This window comes from Antechinus flavipes, chromosome 4, assembly GCF_016432865.1.
Source record: "Antechinus flavipes isolate AdamAnt ecotype Samford, QLD, Australia chromosome 4, AdamAnt_v2, whole genome shotgun sequence".
Lineage (NCBI taxonomy): Eukaryota > Metazoa > Chordata > Mammalia > Dasyuromorphia > Dasyuridae > Antechinus > Antechinus flavipes.
This window is the reverse complement of record NC_067401.1, coordinates 42,588,374-42,615,384: the sequence shown is the minus strand read 5'-3', so window position 1 is coordinate 42,615,384 and position 27,011 is coordinate 42,588,374. Positions and strand designations below refer to the sequence as shown.

Sequence of the window (27,011 nt, the reverse complement as noted above, 5' to 3'; positions counted from 1 at the left end):
CACCTTGTGAAAAGGAGAAGATAATCTTTGGGATTTTTTGTGGGGAAGTATGGTTGAAATAGGTAGATTTTTGGACCACTGTATTTATTTATTCAATGAAAAAAATCTGTTTTCTCTGGAACTGTCACATGTCAGAAAAAGGACAGAATGGTAATTAGATCTCAAAAAAAAAAAAAAAAACAGTTGTCTCCTGATTCCATTTAAAAGTTTGCTGTTACACAGAATAGAGCAAAGTGTTTGGTTTTTTCCCCCCTCTCTCTCCTTTGTGATTACTCAAAGCTGTCCTAGATCTGGTCACGGGTGCATTTCTTTTTATTATTGTTAACAACAGAAATAATCATATTCTAATAGCTAGTATTTATATAACACCTACTAAGGCCAGGCAATGTGCTAAGTACTTTACAGATATCTCATTTGATTAAGCAAATCATGACTGTATTACTGCCTTGAATTTAGGCTGCTCATGAATATAGGTCACATCTTGAAAATGAGCTTTCTTTGAAAAGAAAATAGGTCTATACTCAAAACCCATGCTGATTATGGGCTACAGTCAAATTAATGCAATCCAGATTTTGAGGAAATAGTGCTTATTATATTTGAATTAAAGGAACTCAAATGGAAATCCAGATTTATACAGAAGGTTAATTAGGAGATGATTATTTGTTCTCCAGAAGGATATGTTCTAGGATTAATTTAAGAAGCAAGATCACTTAGTACACTGAAAATATAATTCTATTTGTACTATTCTGCAGAATAATATCTTGTCAAATATCATCAATTGAGCCCATTAAAATGATTTAAGATATAATAACACGATAAAGGGAAATTATTCCAATGAAGTAATATTATAAGTATCAAGAATTTGGTATTATTCCTGCTAGGTTTTGTGAACTTAGAGGAGAGTTTGGCTTGAATGAATAAATGAATGAATCATTTATTAAATGTTTACCTGACCCCTATGGATCCAATTACAAAAATGTGACATTATTGGTTCTCAAAGAGCTTAAATTCTAATAGGGAAAACAATTCATACAGGAGATCATAGCTAGGATTGGAATACTTTGGTTTGAAAAATCATTTGTTTTGAAAAATGAGACATAACAACTATACTACTTTGGGAAAATTATTTAAACATTTAGTGCCCAATAAAAAAGACCCCAGGTTAAAGAGGAAATATTTGTCTGCATTGTTAGAGGGAATTTACTCATCAGAATTACCCTATCCCAATAAAATTACTTCTGATTAAAAAGAAAAAAGATTAACAAGCCAAAATGTACTTAATCATTCCCTGTTCTTCATTCTATGACTGTTTATAGGCTTCAGCATTTAAGGCTGCTGTGAAAATCCTTAATGTATTAGTGAAGTGATTGTGGAAGGGAGTTGTCTGGATAGTATTATATTGGGTAATATCATATGTCTCTTTACAAGCATTTTTGTACAATTTATCTTATGTGATCCTCACCATAACATATAGATGTCCTAGTGGAACTTAGATCGTGGAGTCATAAAGATATGAATTCAAATCTGATCTCAGATAATATTTACTAGCTAAGTGATTTTGAACAAGTTAGCCTCTGTCTACCTCAGTTTCCTTCTTTGCAAATTGGGGATCATAATAACATCTTAATAACTAACCCTCACAGGGTTACTGTGAGGATAAAATGTATTTGTAAAGCACTTCCTATCCAAAAGGCTCATGAATGCTGGTTATAATTATTATTATTGTTATTCTCCCTTCCCATCAAGGAAATATATGACTAGACCACCTTCAATAATTCTGATTTATACTGAAAGCTAAGCAGTGTCCTACTTAGTATGACCCATATACTGATTAAAAGCATTGACAGCTGACACAAGTAGAGACTTAAGTTTCCTATTGACCTTTGTATGATACTTCATTTGTACACGGAAAAAACTTTAAGATTTTTTAAAGTTTCTGAAATGGAAGCATGAGCTATGGCAGGTCCTACTAAACTGAAAAAAATTGGACTAAAGATGCATAAATAGACTGAACATCAGTTGAGAAAACTGAATCCCAGGTAGTTTATATAATTTAACCATAATCACGCAGGTAGTGACAAAGGCAAGAGTTGAATTCTGATCTTCTGAATCCAGTGTTCTCTCCACACTGCTTCTGAGAACCAGTTAAGTGTGAGGAATTTCAACCAGAGAAGATATTCTAGAGACTGTCCCTTCTCCATAAAGATTTGCTCTAAGATTACTTTTAGGTGACAAGATCTTCTAGTGCACTGCAGAAGATGGTGAAGAGTCAAGAGACCCTGTACAAAAGCAGAGTCTATAGAGATCTTGATTCCAGGACTAGAAAGCAGACATCAGGCTGCACTGATCAGTAGCAGAGATAATGAGGATTTCCAAGCATAGTAATGACTAACATCTGTGTTCCTTTTAGAACATCGAACTGAAGGTGGAAGTAGAGAGCCTGAAAAGGGAAATCCAAGAAAAGCAGCAGGATCTCGATAAAACATGGTGAGCTGCCTCTCTGTGATTACTGAGTTCTGGTTCCTCCATCCTCCAGGTGACTCTATACTCTGACTGTTTCTGGCTTGCAGATATTTAAAAAAGCAAACAAACAGCTCTGGATTCCCAAAGAACTCCTGACATTCCTCTTAACTCACACTACACTGGGAACATCACTATGGCAGCATGATTCAATACAATCCAGTATAGCAACAAATATTTATCACATGCCTTCTGGGTGAAGGTATGGTAGGAACTAGAATACAAAAATGAAAAATAACAGTCCATGTTCCTCCCTATTTTAACAATTGTTAGTGGCTCCCTATTATATTTGCATCAGTGGTTCTCAAATGTTTTGGTCCTAGAACCAAAAATGATTAAGGACCACCCACCATAAAGACCTTTAATGTTGGTTATAGCTATGGATAGTTATATTAGAAATTAAAACATCTTAATATTATTATGGAAATAGTTTTGACCTTGAGGACCCTCTGAAAAGAGTCTCAGGTATTCCCAGGGGTCTCTAGACTTTACTTTTGAGAAATGTTGCTTTAGAATTGGCAGAAACTGATATTTGAAGGAAAATCAGGTTTTTGAAAGGTGAAAATGAGAGTATCCTTAGGTTCTACAGGTTTCTGAATTTTCAAGAACAATTTATTTATGCTCAGCAATAAGACTTTGCTTTTCTTTCTTCTTAAATAATTTTTCATTGATATCTTTTGGGTTTTTCCCCATAATTTAAATGTCTTATACTTACTTTTACTTTTACACATTTTACTAAAATTGAAAAATAGATGAACACCTTTTGGAAAAATTTGTATGCCAACTGAAACGAAAAAAAGGAGTTTTGGATTAGCACTCACTTGACTCTAAATCTTCATTTTTTTAAGGATTCTAGTTAACTCATGTTTTAATGTATACATTCAAGGAGTGAGAACACACAGGGGCAAATGCATTTCCCAAGGTTTTTCTTTTGAGGGGTCCCAGTCATTCCTTTTGACCTCAACCCCAGAAGTACAGCAACTGTTCTATCCTTAAAAGAGGCAATGAGGTGACAGTGGATAGAGCACCAATCTTGTAGTCAGGAAGGCTCAGATATTTATCAGTTATAAGACTCTGGTTAATTCATCTATCCTTTGTTTATCTTAGTTTTTCATTGTAAAATTTTCTTGCTCAGTTGTTTTTCATTTGTCTCCAACTCTTCATGAGCTCATTTGAGATTTTCTTGGGCAAAAATAGGAGTGATTTGCCATTTCCTTCTCCAATTCATTTACATTAAAGAAACAGGCAAATAGGGTAAAGTGACTCAAGAATGTGAGTCTTTCTTACTCCAGCCCAGGTCTCTATCCATTATACCACCCAGATGCCCCCTTTTTGTAAAATGAGGGTGATGGTAACACCTTTCCCTAGGATTATTGTAAGGATTAAATAAGATAATAATTGTAAAGCTCTAATCCTCATGCCTAGGACATAGTAAGTGCTATATAAATATTAGCAATTATTTTTATTGTTATTATTATTATCTATAAAATAATACCATCTGTCACCATCATCATCATCATCATCATTATAGTACCTATCTCTCAAAGTTTTTTGTGAAGATCTAATGAGACAAGTCTGTCCAGCACTTAACACAGTGCCTAGAACATGGTAGGTAATTAGTGAGTGCTAGTCCATTCCAAGAGAGCCCAGGAGGGACTGTTACCCTAAGAGTAGGATAAACCTTTGCCATTCTACAGCAGAAGCTAGTTTCTGGGGAAGGAGAGGCAGCAGGAGAAGCAATGAGCTTCTCAACAAAACTGGAAAAGCACTGAGCAGGGTCAGCTCTCAGTAGGGAGTCTGGTAACCTTGGATACAGCTCCCAGAAGTGAAACAGCGTTTCTGTGGAGTCAGCATCTCTAGCCAATAATCCCACAGCTTTAGAAATGAAGACATAGGTGGAAGTGGATTGTAATCAAGAAATGATTAAGAACTTGGAATAAAAATCCAAACTGCATTAAGGATCACTCAGCACTTGGCTCTGAAAATACTGATCATCTTCCTTTCCTTCTTGCTTTCCCCATCCCCCTAAGTTTAAGGACAGCTGCCTGCCATCTAAAAATAAGCCATTGGCACCTGATTCACTTACTCTGGTGCCTCTGGGCATTCCTGTAGACAGCAGAGAAGGGTATCTGTGCCAAAGTCCTGAACTCTGCTGGATAAAATGGTTGGCACTTCACCAAAAGAAAACTCTTCAAAGCTCTGGGTTGGGGGGGGTGTGAAGAGGGGGCACACAGATTTCAAAGGACGGCTTGCTCTTGACCATATGCTGTCAAAGGGATTGACAATTCAAGAAACAAGAGAGATCTGAGTTAGAAAGCAGTAAGAAGGAAGATTCCAAGGGCAGAAGGTGGTGAATCAGGCAGATGATGTCTTCTATCTTTCAAATGTTATCTGAAAGGCCCCCTTTCCAATTTCTCATCTTGAATCTGTGGTAATGGTGACATTTGGGGGGAGGCAAATAATCTACATGATTTAATAAAGAACAGCTGTCCTGAGTTTCTTAAATATTATCAGAAAGGGATTGGAAAGAAGTTCACCCTTTGACATCCTTTCCCTGTCCAAGGTCTTTTTATCTGGTCAAAATGACTTGAAGTTATAAGAACATCTGGTGACTTTATTTATTGTCCCCTTGGGACATTAAAGCAGTCAGTAAACCAACATATAAGTGCCTACAATATGTCAAGTACTATCTATGCTAAGTGCTGGGAATTCAAATAATAATAGTAATAATAAGTCCCTACCCTCAAAGAGCTTACAATCTAATGGGAAGGGGGAAAACACACAAAAGGAAACTAACAAGCAGAGGGGGAAGACAGTGAAAGTACTTGAAAAGGGGGTGTGCAGACAAATGCAAAATACAGCCCAATGGGAAGCAAGGAGAGCTTCTGCTAAGCCCATGTTATGTCATTGCAGGGCAGCAGCAGAGAATCTGAACAGCCATAATGAAACAGAGCTCCGGCGCCATTATGAAGAGAGGCAGCAAGAGACTGAGCATGTATATGAACTCCTGGAGAACAAGATCCAGCTCTTGCAAGAGGTAAACATGAGCTCCGGAGTTCCAGACAAGATGCTTTTGACACACTCTCTGTCTGGGGATAGGGCTAATAGCTCTGAATGCTATCTAAATATTAGCTATATTCATTTTTTAAATTGTTATAATCACCATTATCATTATTACATATAATTCTTGACTCATATTTGATATATTACAATATCATGATAATGTGATATGATCATGTAATATAATGTTACATACATATAATATTATATATCATTCTTGAATATTCACATTCATATTGTTATTTATATATGTAATATATGTGTTACATGTAATATAATGTTACACACATATTATATATCATTCTTTAATATATTCATATTGTTATTTATGTTATATATGTTACATGTAATATAATGTTACATGATATTATATATCATTCTTGAATATTTACATTCATATTGTTATTTCAAAGTTCCTGCCTTATATGGGGCTTCCTTGAGATCTCGCTGTTTATTCTTTATCCAGGAGACCAAGCTTGCAAAGAATGAAGCTGAACGGATGGCAGCACTTGTGGAGGCTGAGAAAGAATGCAATCTGGAATTAACTGAGAAACTGAAGGAGGTCACCAAGGATGGGGAAGATGTACCAGGACTTAAGGGTCAGGATGACAACCACTGTACCGCCTTGGCCCAGAGAGACAAGTAGGTGGCTTGGCCCTATTTTGATTTATTCTCTGCCTTACTTGTGTGCTCTTCTCTTGTTGATGAAGAACACACTCCATTATCCCTGACCCAAAGAAGGCTAAAGGAGATCATAGTTTTCAAATAGTGCACCAGGATTTAATTATACCACAGGTAATCCGGCACTGGCTCTTGGAGCGATGTTTCTCAAATAGTGCACCAGGATTTAATTGTACCACAGGTAATCCAGCACTGGCTCTTGGAGTGATGTTTCTCAAATAGTGCACCAGGATTTAATTGTACCATAGGTAATTTGGCACTGGCCCTTGGAGTGATGTTTTTCAAATAGTGCACCAGGATTTAATTGTGCCACAGGTAATCTGGCACTGGTTCTTGGAGTGATGTGCATGTACTAGCCTCCCAACTCTCTCATAGCATCACCAACTTCTTTCCCTTTCCACAATTCAGTCTTTCATTTTCTCCTCAAAAGAGCACTGGAAACACCAAGCTTGCTTCAACCTCTTGGTTCTAAGATTGCTTCTTTCTTTTATACAAATTGATTGAGGAGAAAGAGGAAAGAGGGAGAGAAGAACACAACCATTTTCACACACTGGCTTTGATGGCTTCAAGCACTTTTCACTAGCTCATTCAGGTTGGTGGAATCAGTGCTACCAACACTCATGAAGGCTTCAATGCTAAAATAGTGTGGTTTCAATTTCATCCTTACAAATGAATGAATGAATGAAGAAATGGAAAAAGTATTTATTAAGCATTTACTAGGAACAAACCACTGGTTGTATATGGAACTGGAGATACATATAGATAAGCAGAAACATCTGTTGTCCAGGAATTCCTATTCTAATGGAGGATCAAAAGAGATAGCATAATGTAAAGCCCAACTTTTTAAATTGTAGGTTGCAACCTCATAAGAAATCTTGTAACTGACTGTGGGGATTGTAAAATTGTGATTCATTTTTAGTAAATCTTTGATTTGTATACCTATCTTATATGCCTATATACCTGGGGTCTTGAGTGGAAAAAGCCATGATATAAAGTACTTTGCAACCATAAAGTCAACTAGCATTTATTAAGCTTCTACTGAGTAATAGAGTTAACTATTATTAAAACTGTGAATTGCAACCTCCTAAGAAATCTCATAAATGAATGTGTGGGTCGTGAAATTATGATTTATTTTTGGTAAATCTTTGATTTGTATACCTATTTTATGTGCCTATATACCCAAGGTCACATAAAAATTTCTTGGGTGAAAAGGAATGGGAAAAGCCCTAATATAAAGCATTGTGCAAATCATACAGTCAACTAGCATTTATTAAAATTCTATTGAGTAACAGCATTAACTATTATTATTATTATTAGGTACAGATGATCTCTTATTTACTTTCTATTTATCCTATCTCTAGCTTGTTTATATATTTATTTGCCTGTTGACTCTCTATTAGATTGTAAGCTCCTTAATGGCAGGGACTATGTTTTGGCCTCTTTTTGTATCCACAGAGCTTAATATCAACCAATCAATTAATAATATAATTAATAAATGCTTAGTTATTGATCAGTTTATCAAGTTCTTTCCAGCTCTAATAGTCTATGATTCCAGCTGAGGAAAATCATCCAAAAGTAAATATGATGAATTGCCTCAAGCTACAGAACTAAGTAGCAGCACAACCAGGATGAAGCTAGACCTCCTCAGCCCTAGTGCTCTTTTCACTAGACTCTTAGTTCTTTCTTTTAAGTTAGCCTTAAATTATATTTAAGTCAGATCATATTATATCAAATGTTTTCATCTTCATCCTCATCATTATTGTTATTCTTTCATTATTCCAGAAAAATTGATGAGCTGAGTGAACTCCTGGCTGCCCAAGAAAAGCTTGTTGAACAGCTGTCCAAAGAGAAGCAAGAATTTTTGCAGCGCTTGGAAGAACAGAAGGGCATGGACATCCAGGTAAGACTCGGGCTGCCTGCCTGGGAAATTGTCGCCATCTTTTCCCCAACCCCAATCCCTGGTTAACAGGGCCATTTGCTGTCTCTGTGTAGTAAATAGTTTAATTCTATTACCTGAGATTCTTTATTTCATATTAGTATCTTGTAAAAGTTTAATCAGATCAATTCATGGAAGAAAAATGTCAGAGGAAAGTTTGCACCCCCACAAATGAGATGCTTAATTTGAAATTATTGAAAAGTAATTTATTCCCTGAATTCCAAAACATCTCTGCTCAAATACCATTGAAGGTCCTGAAATGCTCTGACAGAGAATTTTTGTGAGTAACAATGTAGGATCACAAATTTACTGCTAGAAGGGAGCTGTAAAGTCATACAGAACAATCCCCTCATTTTACAGATGAGGAAACTAAGGACCCAGAGATGTCAAGTGATTTACCTGGAGCCACATAGGCAAAAAAAATAGTTATGAACTTATAGATTTGTGACTCTTGATGTGTTTATGTACAAGTAGGTAAGTAGGTGAAAGGGCAGAGTAGGGGAAAAAAAGAATGGTGGCTTTAGTGAAGTCATGTCTTGCTGACATGAAAGCAATTCTTTTTTTTTTTCTTGAAAGACAATCAGGGTTAAGTAAATGATTTCCCCATGGTCTTATAGTCCACTAAGTGTCAAGTTTCTGAATCTGCATTTGAACTCTGGTTCTCCTGATTCTTTTCACTGTGATACCTAGCTGCCCCATGAAGGCTGTTATTAAAGGGGAGTTCCCACAATGTTCTGAGTTATGGCAGCTTCATTGGAATAAATGAAAGGGAACACTCATTTAGATTGATAAATTGTGGCATGTGGCTAAAAATTAATCTAATGATCATATATGTACATTCTTGCAAGGTTGGTTGCTAGGATATGGATTTTGGTGCACTTTCATCCCATTGTTTTGATAAATATTAAAATATGTGTGTCAGTATTTAAAATGTTTTGTCAAATTGTCAGTCCTTTGACAAATCCATTATTTGAATACTTTGGTATTTTCTCCACCAATGCAGATCACAATCAACCAATCAGCAAGCATATCTACTTTATGTCAAGTGTTGTTAGGTTAAAAAGTGTAAATAATGAATTGACTAAATAAGACCAGAATTTGTACTATTCAAAGATGTAATTGCTTAAAATATGGGAATTGGTTTCAGTACAATGGAAATGTGCAGGGGAATTTGAATGAACTGACCATTTCAAGGAAATTCATTATTTGTACTAATTAGGACCTGGCTGTAACATTTCCAACACAAGTGAAAAAATCAAGGTCCTTTTAAATCAGGAAGTCTTTCAAGTGAAAAAGAGACCAGATTTGAAAAATGATTCTCCTTTATAATCTCTTTTTTTCTTTGAACTTGTGATTTAATTGGTTTGATGAATTTCCGTCACCAGGGCAGATAGTATCTTCTCGGCCATTTGTAGTTAGCACTTAATAATATTAAGTAGTATTTGGGGGCAGAGAGGTTAAGCTTTCCATAGCACTATGAAAATATTATCTTTTATTTTCACAACAATCCTGGGAGGCTTTTATTATCCTCATTTTACAGATAAGAAAATTGTGGTCAATAGAGTACAAGTGACATGTACATGATGACATAACCAGTAAATTACTTTGACTGAATTTGAAATCAAGTTTTCCTGACTCTAGAACTAGCATTCTGATCTGTGCCATCTAGATGCTTGGATAGAATATTAGCTTCAGAGAGAGCTTCAGAGATGCTTGGAGTAATTTGAGAGATTGGTTAAAATATGTCAGAGACAGGTTTTAAATCCAAACCTTCCTGACTTTGAAGCCATTTCTCTGTCCTTTCTGTCAAGTAGCTTCTATAATCTGTTATATTATTCTGGTAATTATTGAATACATGGAATATAACAACCTGAGCCCCAGCCATAAATGAACAGATTGCACTGCATGGATCATACCCCATCTGCCTTGTCAGAGCTTAGGGGCTGAGCCTTCAAGGACATCACCTGGGGGGTATGAATGGCTGATAAAAGCCAGATTATGACCTAGGAGACAGATGACAGAAAGGGTAGGTATATAAAAGAGCACCATTCTGAAAATACCCAAATGACTCCTGATGATATTGCTATAAATCTCCATCAAAAGGATTCTCTTCCTGCTGGTTCTGATCTCAGAGTATTCATTCCCTGCTTCATCCCACTAGTTGATTATAATATGGCTGGATTATTCCAGCTATTGGTCTGCTGCACAGAATATGAATGGCAGCAGCAGCAGCCACAATGCAGCAGTGTGATGTCCAGTGTCTGAGTCCCTAGAATTGTGGACATTAGCCATTGACTCCATTATATCCATCTTGCTTGAGAGAGTGGGGACCCCTTGTGGAGGGAGCTGTGCACATTGAGAGGGTCAGTAAATCAATTCACTTGGAACTTAGATAAGGGAATTAATTTTTTTTTTAAAAAGGTCACGACAATTTATTATAGTCTGCAACCTCAGTAAAATACCTACTGTATATTTAATATTTTATATTACTAGTCCAGTGTTTTGTTACATAATTATATAACAATGTACACATTTATATTAATAATCCAGTATTGTTATAAAGGATATCCCTTTTAACTTTTATTTATATTAATATCCCAGTGTTATATTAAAGCAGGGCTCTTAAACTTTTTTCATTCATCACTACTTTTCATCTTAGAAATTTTTACATGGCCTCAGGTATGTGGGTATATGAAATAGGAATACAAATCAAATATTTATTGATAACCATAATTTCATAACCCCCACATTTAGTTATAAGATCCCATATGGGGTTATGACCTATGGTTTAAGAAGCTGGGGTATTAAAGGATATCTTTCATTATCCCGGTATTTTAAGCACTGGGATACAAAAATAAAGCACTCTCTAACTTCATAGGGTTATAAGAATCCAATGAGATATTTATAAAGTGCTTAGTTCAGTGCCTGGCACATAGTAGGTACTAAATAAATGCTTATTCTCTTACCTTCTCAGATTATTCAAATGGAAAGGGCTATATTAAGATGTAATGAATTTCTCCTTAGTGCAGATTTTCATGTAAGACTTGGTCAGTTATTTGTTGGTAAAATTTTAGAAGGGATGATTGTTTAAGTATAAGTCGGATAAAGGTCCTCTGAGGTCCCTTCCAACTCTCAGATCTCATGACTTTGTGGAAGTAGACTTAACAAAATGTTCTCTAGTTTGGATTTCTCTATTGATTCCAGGCTTGAAAACATGATTGAATAAAAAGATAGAGATTCCATTAACAGGAACAGGAAAAGTTAGGAAGAAGGGAGGATTTAGAGGTGAAAAAAAAAATGAGTTCTGTTTTGGATATGTGAGTTTAAGATGCCTATAGGATAGCCAGCCCAGTAGCTAATTTTTGACACAGACAGAAATTTAGTAGAGAGACTAAGGCTGAATGAATTGAAATGGGAGTTGTTTTCAGAGAGATGAACTGAACCCAATGGAACTGATGAAATCAGTAAAGGAAGATAAGAGGAAAAAATAGAAGAGGGTATAGACTAGAACCTTGGGCTAATCCACACATAAATGGCAAGACGTGAGTGAAGATTCTGCAGAGACTGAGCAAAATCGTTCTAAAAGGTAACAAGAGAATCACCACTGTGCCGTGTTATCCAAACCTAAGAGAAGAAAGAATGCTAGAAAAAAAGGTTAAAGAGAGAGTAAGAAGGAAGAGAAAAGACTACCAGATTTCATGAAGAGATCATTAGTAACCTTAGAGCAGTGTCAGTAAAAGAATGAGGTACAATGGCAGCAACAAGATTTTATACAATGATCAATTCTGATGGACATGGCTCTCTTAAACAATGAGATAATTCAGGCCAGTTCCAATAATCTTCTAATGAAGAGAGCCATCTGTACCCAGAGAGAGGACTATGGGAACCAAGTGTGCATCACAACATAGCATTTTTACTCTTTTTGTTGTTGTTTGCTTGCATTTATTTTCTTTCTCATCTTTTTTCTGGTCTGATTTGATTTTTCTTGTGCAGCAAAATAATTGTATAACTATGTATGCATATATTGGATTTTCTACTATGTTTAACATATATTGGACTACTTGCCATCTAGGGGAGGGGGCAGGCAAAGGAAGGGGTTGAAACATAAGATTTTTCAATGTCACAGAATTATCCATGCATATGTTTTGAAAAATAAAAAGCTTTAATTAAAAAAAAAGAATGAGGTACAAAACCACATTGTAAGGGATTGAGGAGTGATGGGAAAATAAAAGGAGGCAATTTTTGTTGCTAGATTTTCTTAGGACTTTTGGCTATGAAGAAAGTTAGTAGCTTGAGGGGATGGTGGTATCAGATAAAGAGTCATGTGTTTTTGTTTTTGTTTTTTTTTTAAATAAGACTGGGATTTATAAAGTAGCAGAAAAAGATCCAGTAGAAAAGAAGAGAATGTAAAGTTAGAGAAAGAAAATGGGGGGAATAATATGGACTTAAACAATAGAATTTAAATTCTTTGGGGATGGACACTTCTTTGAGTTTTGTTTTGTTTTGTTTTTGTCTTTGGATACCCAGTACCCACAAAGTTCCTGGCATGTCATAGTAGACACTTAATAACTGTTTGTTGAAAGAATGTCTGACAGCTCTGCTGCCTGGCTTCCACTTGACACCCATGTTCAGACCCAGGAAAGTGTTCATAAGACTTTTGCAATTCATTTTGACAGAGCTTCTGCCTAGCACCCTGTGTATACTTGTAATCTGATGACACAACACTCATTTGTCTTCACATTTTAAAGAACTTGACATTAAAGAGAGACCCTTCTGGAGCATGGAAAAAGAAACCTCTCCTTTGACCCCTTTCCCTGATTCTCCTCTTTGTTTCTATACCCGGAGGAAACTTATTCCTACCTGTAGGCATTTTGAGTAGAGGAATTATATAGTAGCTTTCCAAAGTAGTGTAAATATAATTAAAGTAGGTAATTAAAATCTTAGTGTAAGCCCCTAAGAATCCCATGAAAGCATATTCCTTTGCTAGATCCATCCCACACCATGCCTCATCATGCATAAGTACAGTGGATACTAGAGCCAAGGAGAGGAGAGTAAGTGATTTTAATGTACCTTCCCTAACTACAGCCCATTCTGAGGAGAAGAAAGTGAGACAGTAGATTGGAAACATTTTCTCTACTATAAAGTCTTGGGAAAATTACTCACCCTCAGTTTAAAATAATTTACAGGAAAATTCCTATGTGTAAACTGTGAGCTGTCTATGAGGTCAGTGAAAAGAGGCTGATCATAATGACAGCTGGGGAAGTTATCAGGGTTTTTAGGCCTCATCTATGATAATTATTTAGAAAGGAGGATCTTTATATTCATAAAAATAGTAGAAGATATAACAATGAGAACTGGGACTAGGATTGGGACAAAAAGCTTGAGAAGCACTACTATCACTACCCCCCTCATTTTTCAGTCCTATCTTGAAAGCGAAATTCACTTGGGTCATCTGATTGAGAAGTGCTGCTAAAAAGACCAAAAGCACAGGTTCGATTTCCCTAGAGGTCTTTTCATGTTTTATGAAAACAATTTGCTCAGAATCATATAATCAGGATGATCCAAGACAGAAGTCTTCTGGACTCTGAAGAGAGTTCTCTATCCTCTCAAGTCTAATATATGTCACATTCTAGAAATACAGAGATATAGGAAATATAGCAGATAGAACAAAGGCATAAATGAATGGACTGAGATGTCTAGATCAAAGCTTCTTAAACTCTGGGTTGTAACCCCTTATGGGGTCTCATAACTGAATATGGGGGCCACAAATTTTTGATTTATTACCAGTAAATATTTGATTTATGCACCTATTTTATATATCTTTAAGCCTGAGGTCACATAAAGATTTCTTGGGAAAAAAGGGGTCACAAATGGAGAAAATTTAAGAAGCCCTAGTCTAAATCAGAAGTATCAAATTCCATGCTACAGATATGGGTCAGAACCAGATTAAAATGTAATTGAGAAAAGTTTAATGAAATAAATAAAAATACAACACAACATTGATGATGTGGATTTATGTCTTTTAAGTCAATATGTAGCCTGCAGGGATCAATTTCTAGATTTCTATTTAACACCCCTAATTTAGATTATACCACTTTTGGAATTGAATTAACATGGTTCTCACTGAAATTATGCCTGTCACTACTTTCCTGTCCTTTTAGAATATGCATCTCCCTATATGTACAGAGAAGGAATCTTTATAAAACACTTTCTCAAGTTCAGGACTGTCAATCCCATTAAAGCCAGACCCTATCTCTTCACCATCAGTTAACAACTGGGTTGGTAGAAATAAGGAGATCCTATAGTTCCTTCGGGAAGAAGCTAAAATTGGATGAGTGAAGTACATAGATGAAATGACATCACCCCCAATTTCTCACCTTGCTGCTGTTTCCCAAACCCTTCACTTTCTAGCCAGTTACTTCTTGTTCAAACCAAAGCACGTCAATGTAGATTAGAATGGGTCTGAGCCACAGGTTCACTTCCAAATTCTATAAGGGCCCCTTTTATGTTTAAGAGCATCTGCCTGCCTCGTGTTCTTGCCTCTGTGCTTCTCACCTCCACTTTTATAAGACACATGGAGAGCCCTTGTCCTGTATCAACCTACAAATGCTTTTTTAGCTTGGTTGCCAAATAGCCTAATAATAATATCTTGGTATGGGACTTTTTGTTCCTCCAAAGTAGAGCTACAAAGTCATGGGATATATTTGCTGATTGTTAAACTGATTTTTATTATCTCCTCTTCCAAACCAATAAAATGTCCCATCTCTGTGAAGTTCATATATGAAACTAGACAGGCAGGGAAAGGGCAAAACAGGGGAAAGGGAGGTTGAGTCAGCCTCTCCTTTTTATCTCTGTGTTTTATGATTTTTGTAGCAAGAAATATATTCATTCATAGGAGTTTTCACTGAAAAAGCAAAAATAATTAAAATGCACAGTGAGATCAGAAGCAGCAGAATATTAAGCAAGCAGGATCAATTCTGTCTTACAAAGCAGTCATCATGCTGCTCTTTAGGTCTGGTCTGAGCTCAGACATAAACAGTGCTGCCTGTGCAACAAAGCTTGTTATTTCTCAAAATAGCCCACATTCCCTAGTTGCCATGGAGAGATCTGACATGGAGCCTTAAGTCAAAACTATTTCATACACTCAATGCAGAGACTGAACACATCACAGGAATTAATGACCCCGGACAGCTCCAGAATACCCACTTATAAGGAGATTTCTCAGAGTAGCTTTGTGTAATCTCCTGCTGGAGTGGACACCTATTAAATCTTCAGAGTTTCAATTTACAGATCCTCATCCAGCAGTCCAGTGTCCTAGACACCCATTAGGTGCATGTCAATGACAGCCCTTATCAGTTAGTGCAGAAGAATGCTGAAACTTCATAAGCAGCCCTTCCACCCATTTAAAAAGTGCAAGATAATTATTTCCAACTTTTTCACCGAATATTTATAAGATACCTGCTACTGTATTCAAGATCCTGTATATCCTGTGATTGCCTTTCCTCTTTAGCCCATCCTCCATCCAGATGCAAAAAAAAAAAAAAAAATGGTCTTAAAGCCCAGGTATGACATTATTCTCCTACGTATTTGTGTCCATTTTGTATATTTCTGCCAATAGAATATGGTGGCAATAACTTACAGACTATAAGTTCCTGATGTAAGAGAATGCCCTCCCTTGAGGCAGGAATAGTTTTTTTTTTTTCTTTTCTTTTTTTTTCTGTATAGCCCTAGGACTTAATACAGTGTTTAGACATAGCCCTTGTCCTGTATCAATCTAAAAAGTCTCTTTAGCTTGGTTGCCTAGTGGCCTAATAATAATAATATCTTGGTATGGGACTTTTTGTTCCTCCAAAGTAAAGCTACAAAGTCATGGGATATATTTGCTGATGTTAAACTGATTTTTGTTATCCCCTCTTCCAAATCAAATAAATGCTTGTTGATTGATTAGTAGTTGAGGAGATAGATTTTTTAAAAAAAGATAACTAGCCATATGAGGAAACATATTTTCAGTACCAAAAGTAGGGCACAGACAATGATCACAATGGGCTAGAGTTACAGCAAAGAATTTACAGAAAAGGTAGAGATTTAAAGAAGATGGCATTTAAAGAATGGGTAGGATTTTGGTGAGCAACAAAGGAGAGGTAGGGGGCATTCCCAACAAGGTTCATACTTCATATAAAAGTCCAGAGGGTATATATATATATATATACATAATTAAAAAGCTAGGTTGAGATCAGATTGTGGAGGGACTGAAGAGTTGAACTAAGGAGTTTGAACTTTATCCTAACAGGTTTTTGATGTTGTTCAGTCATATTTAACTCTTTTGTGACCCTATTTGAAGCTTTCTTGGTAAGGACATTGGGGTGATTTGTCATTTCCTTCTCCAGCTCATTTTATAGATGAGGAAACTGAAATAAACAGGGTTGAGTGACTTGCCCATGGTTGCATAGCTAGTATCTAAGGCAGGCTCCAGATCTTCCCAACTTCAAGCCCCTCACTCTATTCACTGTGCCACTTAGCTGATCTTGCCCTAGAGTTACTAGGGCGCTATTGAAGATTTGTAAGTAAGGTAGTGTGATTCAGGAAGATTGGCCTGGTAATGATGTACAGGATAGATTGAAGAGTTGCAGGAATAGAGCAGGGAATCCCATTAGGATAAAAGGTAAGGAATTGTGAAGGTGGGATTGACAAGACTTGTTACTTCCTTAAATGAAAGTGGGAGGGAGAAAAAATTTTAAAAATTTTTAAAAATTTAAAAAGAAATAAAGAAAGAAAGTGAGAGGGAGGAGGTGAGGAAACAAAGATGAAATGTTGGGTCCAGGTGAATACTTTCAAGCCTACAGACTTACATAATGATAGAGACTAGTGGAGTCCAGATCAAGAAAAGGCCCAAGTTCAAGTCCCATCTCTCCATTTCTCTTTGCAGAGATATAACTACCACAGGCCCCAAAGGGCTTTTCTCCAGTTTTGGTAGGGTTCCTTCCCAAGGTGACCCCTATCCTGAAACTTTGCTTCCAAACTTTTTGCTGGAGCAACTACCTAGACTTCCCTCCTCCAGTCCTATCATCCATCTTTATCATGTTCTACTTAAGGATCCTTTTTCATTTTCTCCAAATCTCCCCAAAGGGAAGGTTGAACCACCTCCCCTTGCCTGACATGACTCCTCTGATGGGACTGCATTATGTGTGACTTCTCTCCCTTCCTCCAAATCAGTTCCTGGGCTTTTTTGAGACTGAGTTTCCTCCTTTGTAAAATACAAATAATATTTAATGCTATTTGCTTCACAGTGATCAAATAAAATGAGATCATTTTGTACACATAAAGCATCCCATCCTAGCAAATGTCTACACCCTGGGACAAAGTCTTTCTGGCCCTGTAATAATTATGGTTCTGTAAATAATCAATGATGCAGTTGGAATTTAAACCCACATCATCTACTTCTGCAAATTTGAATATTCTGCCTTTTTTAAAATCTATAGATAAAAGACTGGAATACCGAAAAACTAAGAATTAATTAAGAGTCATTAATAAAAAAAAAAAAAATAAGATTCATTTGAAAAGAATACATTCTTTTTTTTTTTTTGCTGAGGCAACTGGGATTAAGTGACTTGCCCAGGGTCACACAACTAGGAAGTATTAAGAGACCATCTAGCTGCCCAAGAATATATTCTTTATAGTCTGCTCTTAATGACCTAAATTGTGTCACATCCAATGGTCTTTTCTCAGTCCTCATCTTTGATGTCTTCTCAAAAGCACATGATGCTGTAACTGCCCATTTATTAGAGCTCTCCTTCCTTGCTTTCTGTGTCTGTGTCCTTCCTAGTTCTCTCTTACCTCCTTGTTTCTCTGTTTCCCTCTGCTGTATGCTCTTCCTATTCTGACCTTCACTGTGAATATCCTACACTCTCCACATCTGCTCTCCCTGTCATCATCCACTTATTTCCTCAGGGGATCTCCTTCATTCACGTGATTCAAGTTATTACCGCTATGTGGGTCTCTCCCAAAGTTACATCCTAAACCTGTCATTTTAAAGCAAGCAGAGATGTAGAGCAATTATATTTCATACCAGTTAAAGAAAAGGAGGGAAAAAAATATTGCAGGGACTGGCTGCAAGGGGTTACCTGATTTCAGATTTGCAAGGTATTTAGCTCATACCTCCAGATCACCATAAAACTGTTGGAGATTTGATAACTCATTTAATCCCATTCTTTCAAGGCTGTGATCTATGTGCAGGAAATGGAGGGGCGATCTTTATTTCCCCTTGCTGACAAAACCACAGTGAGATCAGAAAACTCTACTTTTCCACTATCATGCTGGACTATCAGTGGGAATTGTCAATAGAATCAATCACATAACCAATTGGTTTGCCTCATTCTAGGGGTGGGCCACTTTGAACCATCTGGAGCTCATTATTAAATTTTCAATAATTTGTATATAAGTACATACACTTATACCATGGCAAATGAAAAATGCTATAAATCAGGACTTGATTATCTAGACTTCAGAAAGTGATGGAGAAAAAAATTAAATTAATTAAATTAATACAAATTAAAATTAAAAGTGTGTCATATAACCTTCCAAAAAGCCAGTTATTAAGTATTTACCAGCACACCACTGCACATGCTGATACTGTCTTGAGAAAATGGAGTCTAGGAGTACTGCTGATAATATCTGTCTGGAGCTATCTGGAGGTCATTTAGAGTAGATACCTAGGGAATAAAATCACCAGGCCTAAGGTCAGCAATGAGTTTAATAGTTCCTAATCTCAGCTTCAAGCTCTCATACTTGACCCATCCAGTGAAAATCTTTCTTCTGCTCTGAGAATTGTACCCATGACAAGGACCTGTGCTCATTGACACTAGCCTTTCTCAGCTCTCCCACATTTTCAACACACAATCCATCCCAAACTGGTTACATTTTCTCCCCATATACTGGCTTTCCTTTCTTTTGCCCCACTTCTGCTAGGAGTAGGATGCATTGTCAATCATCTATTTAAAAACCCAGAAATCATTTTGACTTCCCTCTCCTTTATGTTCTGAGTATAGTTTGTTACTGAGTCTATTATTTCTTGTTTTGAAATGTTTGCTCTATTTTCTCTTTTCTCTCTACTTACACTACTGTCTGTCTAGTCACTCTGCCCTTCCAGTCACATACCTTTATGACGCTTCTGCTGTTCTTCCTCGGACTACCCAACTATATTCTTCTGTGTTTGCCCTTTTATAGATCTAGCACAAATGGGCAGGCAGTTGGATGGTACAGTGGATTGAATGGTAGAGTTAGGAAGACCTGGATTCAAATATGACCTTAAATACTTTTTAGCTGTGTGAGTGTGGGCAAAGTCAATTAAATTCTATTTGCTTGAGTTTCCCCACATGTAAAATGGAGATAATAATAGTATTTACATACTTCACATAGGCTTGTTGGAATGAGAAATTTGTAAAATATTTTATAAACCTTAAAGTGATTTATAGCACCAGCTGTGTTGTTGTTGTTGTTGTTATTATTATTAACCAGGTCCAATCTTGGAAGCTGCCCTAGAAAAATCATTATCTTTCTTTGATTTACTATGTTACTCTACCAAATGTAGCTGGTGTCTAGATTCCTATAAAAATATGGATAACAGTGTTCCCATATGCTCTATAAGTATATAAGGTAACAAATTCCCAAGGGGTTCAGCTCCAAATGAACCAATTCAACTCAGGTTAGTGCCAGTCACTGAGATTCAATCAAGCCTTGTCTTCTCTCCTCTTAAGATGTCAATGGACATGCTCATAACCTCTAAAGGAAGGAACTTTCAAGAGTTCCAAACAAAGGCTCACCACCCACTAAATATCAAATTGGGTTAATCACCTGATCAACTTCTATTAGCATCTATTGATTAAGAAAATAGGTAATGACCAGATGAGGACTGATAGACTCTGTAATAACTTTTTTTTTTCTGGGGTTTCTAGTCTAAAAGTTGGGAATCCTGGATATAATCTAAAGCAGCTATTTTCAAAGGGCTCTTTTATACTCTCAAATAAAATTATAGCAGATGCTACCCAGAGAACATTTATTTGGGTTATATATTTTGAAATTTACAGTGTTAGAAATTAAAATGTCAGTATTACTAGGGATCCCCAGACCATACTTTAAGAACTAAATAGAACATTGTACTTAGTGTCAGAAGACTTCTCTCTTGTTTAGCACCTATATGACACTGGCAAGTCATTGAACTTTTCTGAACCCATGGACTAACTGAAAGGGTCTTGGAGACCCTCAGACTATGCTCTAAGGACTGCTGGTCTAAATAGAAGATTGAACTTAGTGTCAGAAGGTCTATCTCTGCTGTTTACCATATATATGACAATGGCAAATCAATGAACCTTTTTGAATAGTTTCCTCATCTGTACCAGAGGTATAACTTGAGTGAAACCACCAAGGCTTTGCAAGTAGATAACTGACATCCAGTTTTATATATATATATATATATATATATTATATATATATATATATATATATATATATATATATCTTTCCTGCCACTGTTGGCAATGTTCTGCCCTGTGCCATGGTCTCCCACATCTTTATGGAAGCATTCAGAAACTATCAGACAAGATATTTCTACTTCAGCCTGTATGGTTTCCTCTAAGGGTGGGTTTCAAATATTACAAGGTCTCTCTAGCTTTTCAAAAGAATTTACCTTAGACTCAGAATTGCTACTTATTTGGAATAATAATACTGAGATGTGAAATGCAAAACTCTCACTCTCTCTCATCTTGAGGGAAAAGCTTGGGAAACTCCCTCAGAGAAGCTCTCTCCTGAGAGACCCGCCCCAGGGAATCAAGATAAAGTGGTTTCATTCTGTTATCTGGGTGGTTGAGTCCAGGACCACTCCCTACTTAGCAGGAGCTGGAGATCTAGATTTCTATCCAACTCTATTGAGTTGGAGATTAGTTCAGGGACACTTATTCAATTCCAAAATTCTCTATTCTGATTCTAGCTCAAACTGCTCCCAGCCCCCACCAAGAGCTGTCCATAAAACAAGTTTCCTTTAGCTCAATCCCTTGCAGAGGACCTAATCATGCCAAGGAACCTCTTTTTCCCCTTGGCATAGCTGCGACCCTCTGCCTGCTGAAAAGACATTCTCTTTCAGCATTATTCCTTCTTTCTCTTTCTCACCTATTTCCCTAACAGAACCCTATTTACCTTTCTGTCAAGATTTCTCTGCTAGATCTTTACTTCTATGTCAGAACCCTGCCACTAAGAAAGTCAGCCTGCAAAAGCTGACTTTTCAGTTCTAATAATAAACTTCTTTTGCCAGTTTAACTTTTCTGGTTAGTAAATTCATTTACTAAGGTCATGTGCCGACCAGAAGGGGGTTTCCACAACTCCCTGCCCTGTGCCAAACCTCATCAATACCTTATAAGGCTATTGCTTGATCTAATGAGATAATGTATGAGAAAACTCTTCATTTTTTACTATACTTTATATATAAGGTATCTAAATATATCTTAATATATACTTATTAATATAATTAATAAATATATAAGGCATATTTATATACTTTATATGTAAGGTATATAAAGGTATATAAATATTTATTGACTTGACTATTATTATGTTTAATTATTTTACTTCTCATCTTATGTCAATTCTGTCAATCTAGTTTCCCTTCATGAATTAACTAAATAATAACTAAGCCCTTTAGTATCTTTCTTACAGTATATCTAACTTTGGTTTTAAAATAGACATCATTTTCAGGTTTAAAAAGCTCTAGGTAATATGATAATAAGAAGGATAATGAAGTTTTTAATTTGCTAATTAGGTCATTCATAGGAATGTAGGGTTTTTTTGTTTGTTTTGTGTGTTATGTTCCAAATTCTTAATGATTACAAAATAGGTCCAATTTAATTCATCAATGTTAAAACAATAATAACATCTAACATTTATGTAATACTTGAAGACAATATGTAGGTCCAAGCATTAGATTGTAAACGCCTTGAAGATAGGCATTGTCTTTTTTATGTTTGTATTCCTAGAGTTTAGAGCAGTACCTGGCACTTAGTTAAGGGCTTAGTGTTTATTGACTGCCTGATCCTTTCAAAAATTCCCCCTTCTGGGAAGCTGGTCTTTTGTCATTTATCAATCTCTAGATTATCACTATAGAGGCAGTGGTATAGTAGTTAAGAAGACGGTTTTAAGAGTTTGGGTGAAATCCCTCTGACACTAGCTCTCTAACCCTGGAGAAATCATTTAAAACCTTTGTGAGCTTCAAGTAATTCCCTAAATGTTATCTAAGTCAAATCTCCAGATGGAGGGAGTTCCCTAGTCTGATGATAACTTGCATCCTTATATCAGCCTAATGTTTGGTGACTCCCAATCAGATATAAGGATTGACAAGCTTGAAGATTTATCAGCTGTGAAGACAGAGACCTTTTTATAACATAAATACTTTACTTCTACCACAATGTAGTCCAGTGGGAAAAATAGTAGATTAGACAGGTAGCTATGGGTATAGTGAATAGAACACTGGTCTTGAAATCAGGAAGACGCTTCTTCCTTGAATTCAAATTCAGCCTCAAACACTTACTAGCTGTGTGATTCTAAGCAAGTCACTTAGCCTTATTTGCCCCCGGAAATGGTGTAGCATATTTGATACCTCTACTGCCAGTAAACATCAAGACAGGGGTTCTTCACTTTGGTATTCTAATGAAGTAATACTGTGGTTACTTGCCTGTATTCATAATTGAAAGACTCTCAATTTCATTTATAGTGAAAATAAGGAGAGTGGGTTTTTTTATTCCATCTAAGTTCACTACCCTCTGAAATATGATTTGCAAACTTCAAATTAAGAATCCATAAAATAAATTATAGAGATTTTGATAGGCATTGGGAAAGGAAGTTTCTTATATCAACAGAGTCACAGTTCCAGTACCACTCTAGTGTTTCTGCCAGGAAAATCCCAAATGGACTCATGAAGAGGTGGAAGCAACTGAAAACTACTAAACAACCACCAATATTTATATAACCTACTTTGCAGGACTGTTGTGATTAAAAAACAGGTCTGTTAAGTGGTAGAGCACCAGACAAATGTGAAGTGTTATTAGTGAAATGCTCTTTTAAATATAGGCATACCTGGTTTATATTGAAAATTCATGCAGTGGCTTCAGTCTGTGTCTTGAGCCTGGGATTATTTTTTTATGTATGCATGAGGGTTTTAGTGAGGTCTGAATATACCCTACCATTCCTTCTATCAATCAGGGTGGATCCAGGCATACTCCCTATTTCACAGATCAACAGCTGCATTTCTGAAGAATCTTGTCAAACGTGTCTTAGCTTGAACTTTTACAACAAGGGGACTGGCAAAAGTAATCATGGGAGACTATACTACTACTTAATTTTATCTTAGGTATTTCACAGAATATAATCTGTGATATAAAAGATATATAAATCAAAGGATTGAAATCAAGGATTTAAGGATATAAAATCAAACAAAGAATCAGTTCCTACCCTCAAGGAGTTTATATTATAATAATGGGAAACTATCTGAAATGGAGCTAAGAGAAGGGAATAGGAATGGAGATGGAAATCAGATCTTCCTGGGGCTTGGTTTTAAAACTTGGAAGTTGGGAATGGAACCTGTAGGAAGATGGAGACTGGAAAGTACAGGCAGGAAGGGTATAAAGTCTGGCCAAGTTAGGCCCTGCTATAAAATGAAGATAGGAGGAATTCTCCTGCAGGGGATGGGCATATATTTTGTAGACTGATAGACTTGAGGAGGCTCAGACTTGAGGGAAATTTCAGAATGTAACATCAGCAGAAGTTTAGGAATCCAGAAGTTAGGGGCAGGGCTGGTATGTTAAGATCCCAGCTCTCTCCAACTATCTAACCTTAAATCTCCTCCCCAGAATGAAACTACTAGTAATGCCTGTTTTTTTTTTTCTTTAATTCAATAAGTATTTATTTCTTTAAATTATATAGTATTTTATTGTTCCAAATACATACAAAGATAGTTTTCAGCATACACTTTTGCAAAATTTTGTGTTACAAATTTTTCCTCCTTTTCCTCCCCAAGACAACAAGCAATCTAATATAGGTTAAATTGTTTGGGATTTTTCTGTAGTTGAATATGATGATACTCTGGTTGGAATATTTGCATACCAGATTGAGGCTCTAAGAAAACAGATTGTGCAATTTATTGCAATTGCATTCAAACCCCACTTTCAAATCTTAGAACTCTATTTTGGGGTCTAAAATTTAGAACAGCAGAATTATAAAAGTATCTGTTCTCTATTGGAAAACAGGATTCACGCTGGGTAATACATGGGGCTTTCAAGGCCTTCTCAGAGATGAGCTAGGAACCTACTTACTGGGGATTTCTCTTTTGCTTTAGTGGAAATGAAGAGGGGATCCCGAAACTCTGAAAATCCTTAAAGGAGAAAATCTCCTTCAACTCTGCCTCAGCGAGGGACCCCTCCCCAAGGACAAACAGCTTCATTTTTGTTATCTAGGTGGGGTCAGCTCAGTCCTGAAAGCCACTGAATTCAATTCAAATTCTAGCCCTAGCTGAAACCATCGAAGAGCCAACCTGGGACTCCACCCATGAGCCCTCTTCAGCTTGTAGCCAAAGCCCCCCATTATAAAAGAGCGAAACTAAAATCCTCTTTTTGCAGAGGTTCCAAACATGCCAGCTCCATGCTTGGCACCCCTAGGAGCTTCTGCCCACTGGAGTACTCTTTTCCAGTGCCTGCTTCTATTTACCTTCATTTATTTCCTTAACCAGACTTTAACCTTACATCCAATCCCCATAATAAACCTCTTTTTATCAATCCAAGTTTTTGGGTCTGTAAATTCCTTTACAGAGAACCTATGCTTGCACTGAATCCCAAAGGATTGCAGGGGAGACAAACCCTCCATTTGATTCCCTGAACTCCAAACCTATCACTAGACCTAATTTCATTTGGGTACCCCAAATCTAAACCTCATCAGAAAGAGCAGCAAATAGAAGACTAGGCCTCAAATCCTTGCTCTGCCTTTTTGCTAACTGTGTGACTTTAGACAAGACACTTAATTTGGGGGATCATCCCCTGTAAAATGAGGATCATAATAGTTATACTCTCTCTTGTCATTGGGTGTTGGAATCCTTACTAACTGCTAACTAATTAGAGTTGATCTAATCTTACAAGAAGATGTTTTGGGCAGAACCTGAAACAAGGTACTAAGTAGAACTAATTAATACAAGGCTTGTGTTCACACCTTTACTCATTGGAGTTCAATGAGTTCACACCTCCCTTGAAGCTCTTTGGGCCAGAGAGCACTATGGGAGAAAACCCACAATCCCTCTCTTGAAGGAGCATAAATAGAGCTTCAATGGGCCAGTCGAAGGAGTTCTTCAGAGTGAAGAAGGTACAAGTCGAGATTTCACTGGAATGACATGAAGAGTGGAGCTGGCTGGAGGCTGAAGAAAGCAGAGGCAGAGGCTGAAGGACCAGACCTTTGGATTTGGTGACATTCGGAGAGAGCTCTTGGAACCAAGCAGAGAGATAGGCCTCTAAGCTAACCGGGCTATATTGGAGATAATAAAAGATCTGAACTTTTATCACCTGGCTGCGTTTTGAGAAAAAAAAGCTCACCACATTTTGGCGCCCGAACAGGGACCGATTCAGATCCATCTGAACTAGATCACAATTGGGTTGTGAAGAAAATTACCTATAAAACTGTAATGCCAGAGAAACTGAGGCAAGGTGAGATTAGAGAGTTTTTAATATTTTATTTGAAAGGGAGAGATTTACTGGGACCAAATGGATTCATGGTTTGGTCCCAGGGTTGAATGAGACTATCATCTCCAAGAATCGAGCCAACAATATGAATTCTCTATGACATATATACATGTGGCTCCCATACAGGGGGTAGACAGAGACAGCGTCGGAGTTAGAGTGCTAAATCAGGAACGGGACTCTGACAGGGTCGGGACTCTGACAGGGTCGGGGGAGGCATCTTGAGAAAATGTATCTGATATTCTGATAGATTGGGACAGGGAGAGGTATTCTGATATTCTAAAATATACGATCTTTTATTCTTATCAAATATTCTGATGATTAAGAGGGAGAGATGGTTTTACAAGATTGAGCAGAACAATTGAGGCAGAACAATTCCGGGAAAGAAACCGAGGCATGACATTTAGGGAAACTGAGTCAGGACAATAAAAGAGAACTGTGACACAACAAAACAAAGTGCTATATAATGTGTGCAATTATTAAACTGGATGTGAACAGCACCAAACTAAGTACAGTGCCTTTCTCATAAGTACTTAAAAAAAAAAAAAAACCTGTTTATTGAATTGAAAAATATACAGGGATCAGACCAAAAATCAATCTTGAGCATAGGATCAGATAGCTAAAGGCTGAAGGAACCATCTGGCCCAATCCCTGTATTTTGCAGGAAAAACAAAAACAAAAACAAACCTGAGTCCCAGAAAGTTAAAGTGATCTACTTAAATAGAGTCAATAGGTATCAGAGGTAGGATTTTGGATCTGGAATCTCTATCTCAGAAGTTCTTAACTTTTTGTATATGTCATGAATCCTGTTGGCAGTCTGATAAAGCCTATTATGTGGGACAGTGACCTTTACCCAAATTAAAAACAGAGACTCAGGTAAAAAGCAAAAAAAAAAAAAAAAAAAAAAAGAAGAAGAAGAATTTATTATGATCTCATGAAAAAGTGCAACTCTGAACAGACAAGATATCACTACAGGACTGCAAAGCACAAACTGCAAAACACAAAATTAAATAGACCCTGAACACAGAAGCCCCTCCCCTTCTTTTCTCCCATTG

At 36.7% G+C, this 27,011-nt stretch overlaps 1 protein-coding gene across 4 annotated transcripts in view; it reads left to right on the top strand.

Annotated features, from left to right (window-relative positions):
• Positions 1-27,011, top strand: part of LOC127559184 (myomegalin) — a 260,227-nt gene that overhangs the window by 136,756 nt on the left and 96,460 nt on the right. For 3 of the 4 annotated variants that reach the window (XM_051992863.1, XM_051992865.1, XM_051992866.1), the window contains 4 exons: positions 2,411-2,487; positions 5,434-5,557; positions 6,047-6,222; positions 8,044-8,161. In XM_051992863.1, the coding sequence (XP_051848823.1) occupies positions 2,411-2,487; positions 5,434-5,557; positions 6,047-6,222; positions 8,044-8,161 (495 nt within the window). Of the gene's footprint in view, positions 1-2,410; positions 2,488-5,433; positions 5,558-6,046; positions 6,223-8,043; positions 8,162-24,572; positions 25,014-27,011 lie in introns of those variants that run through there. The other variant, XM_051992864.1, reaches the window with a different exon arrangement.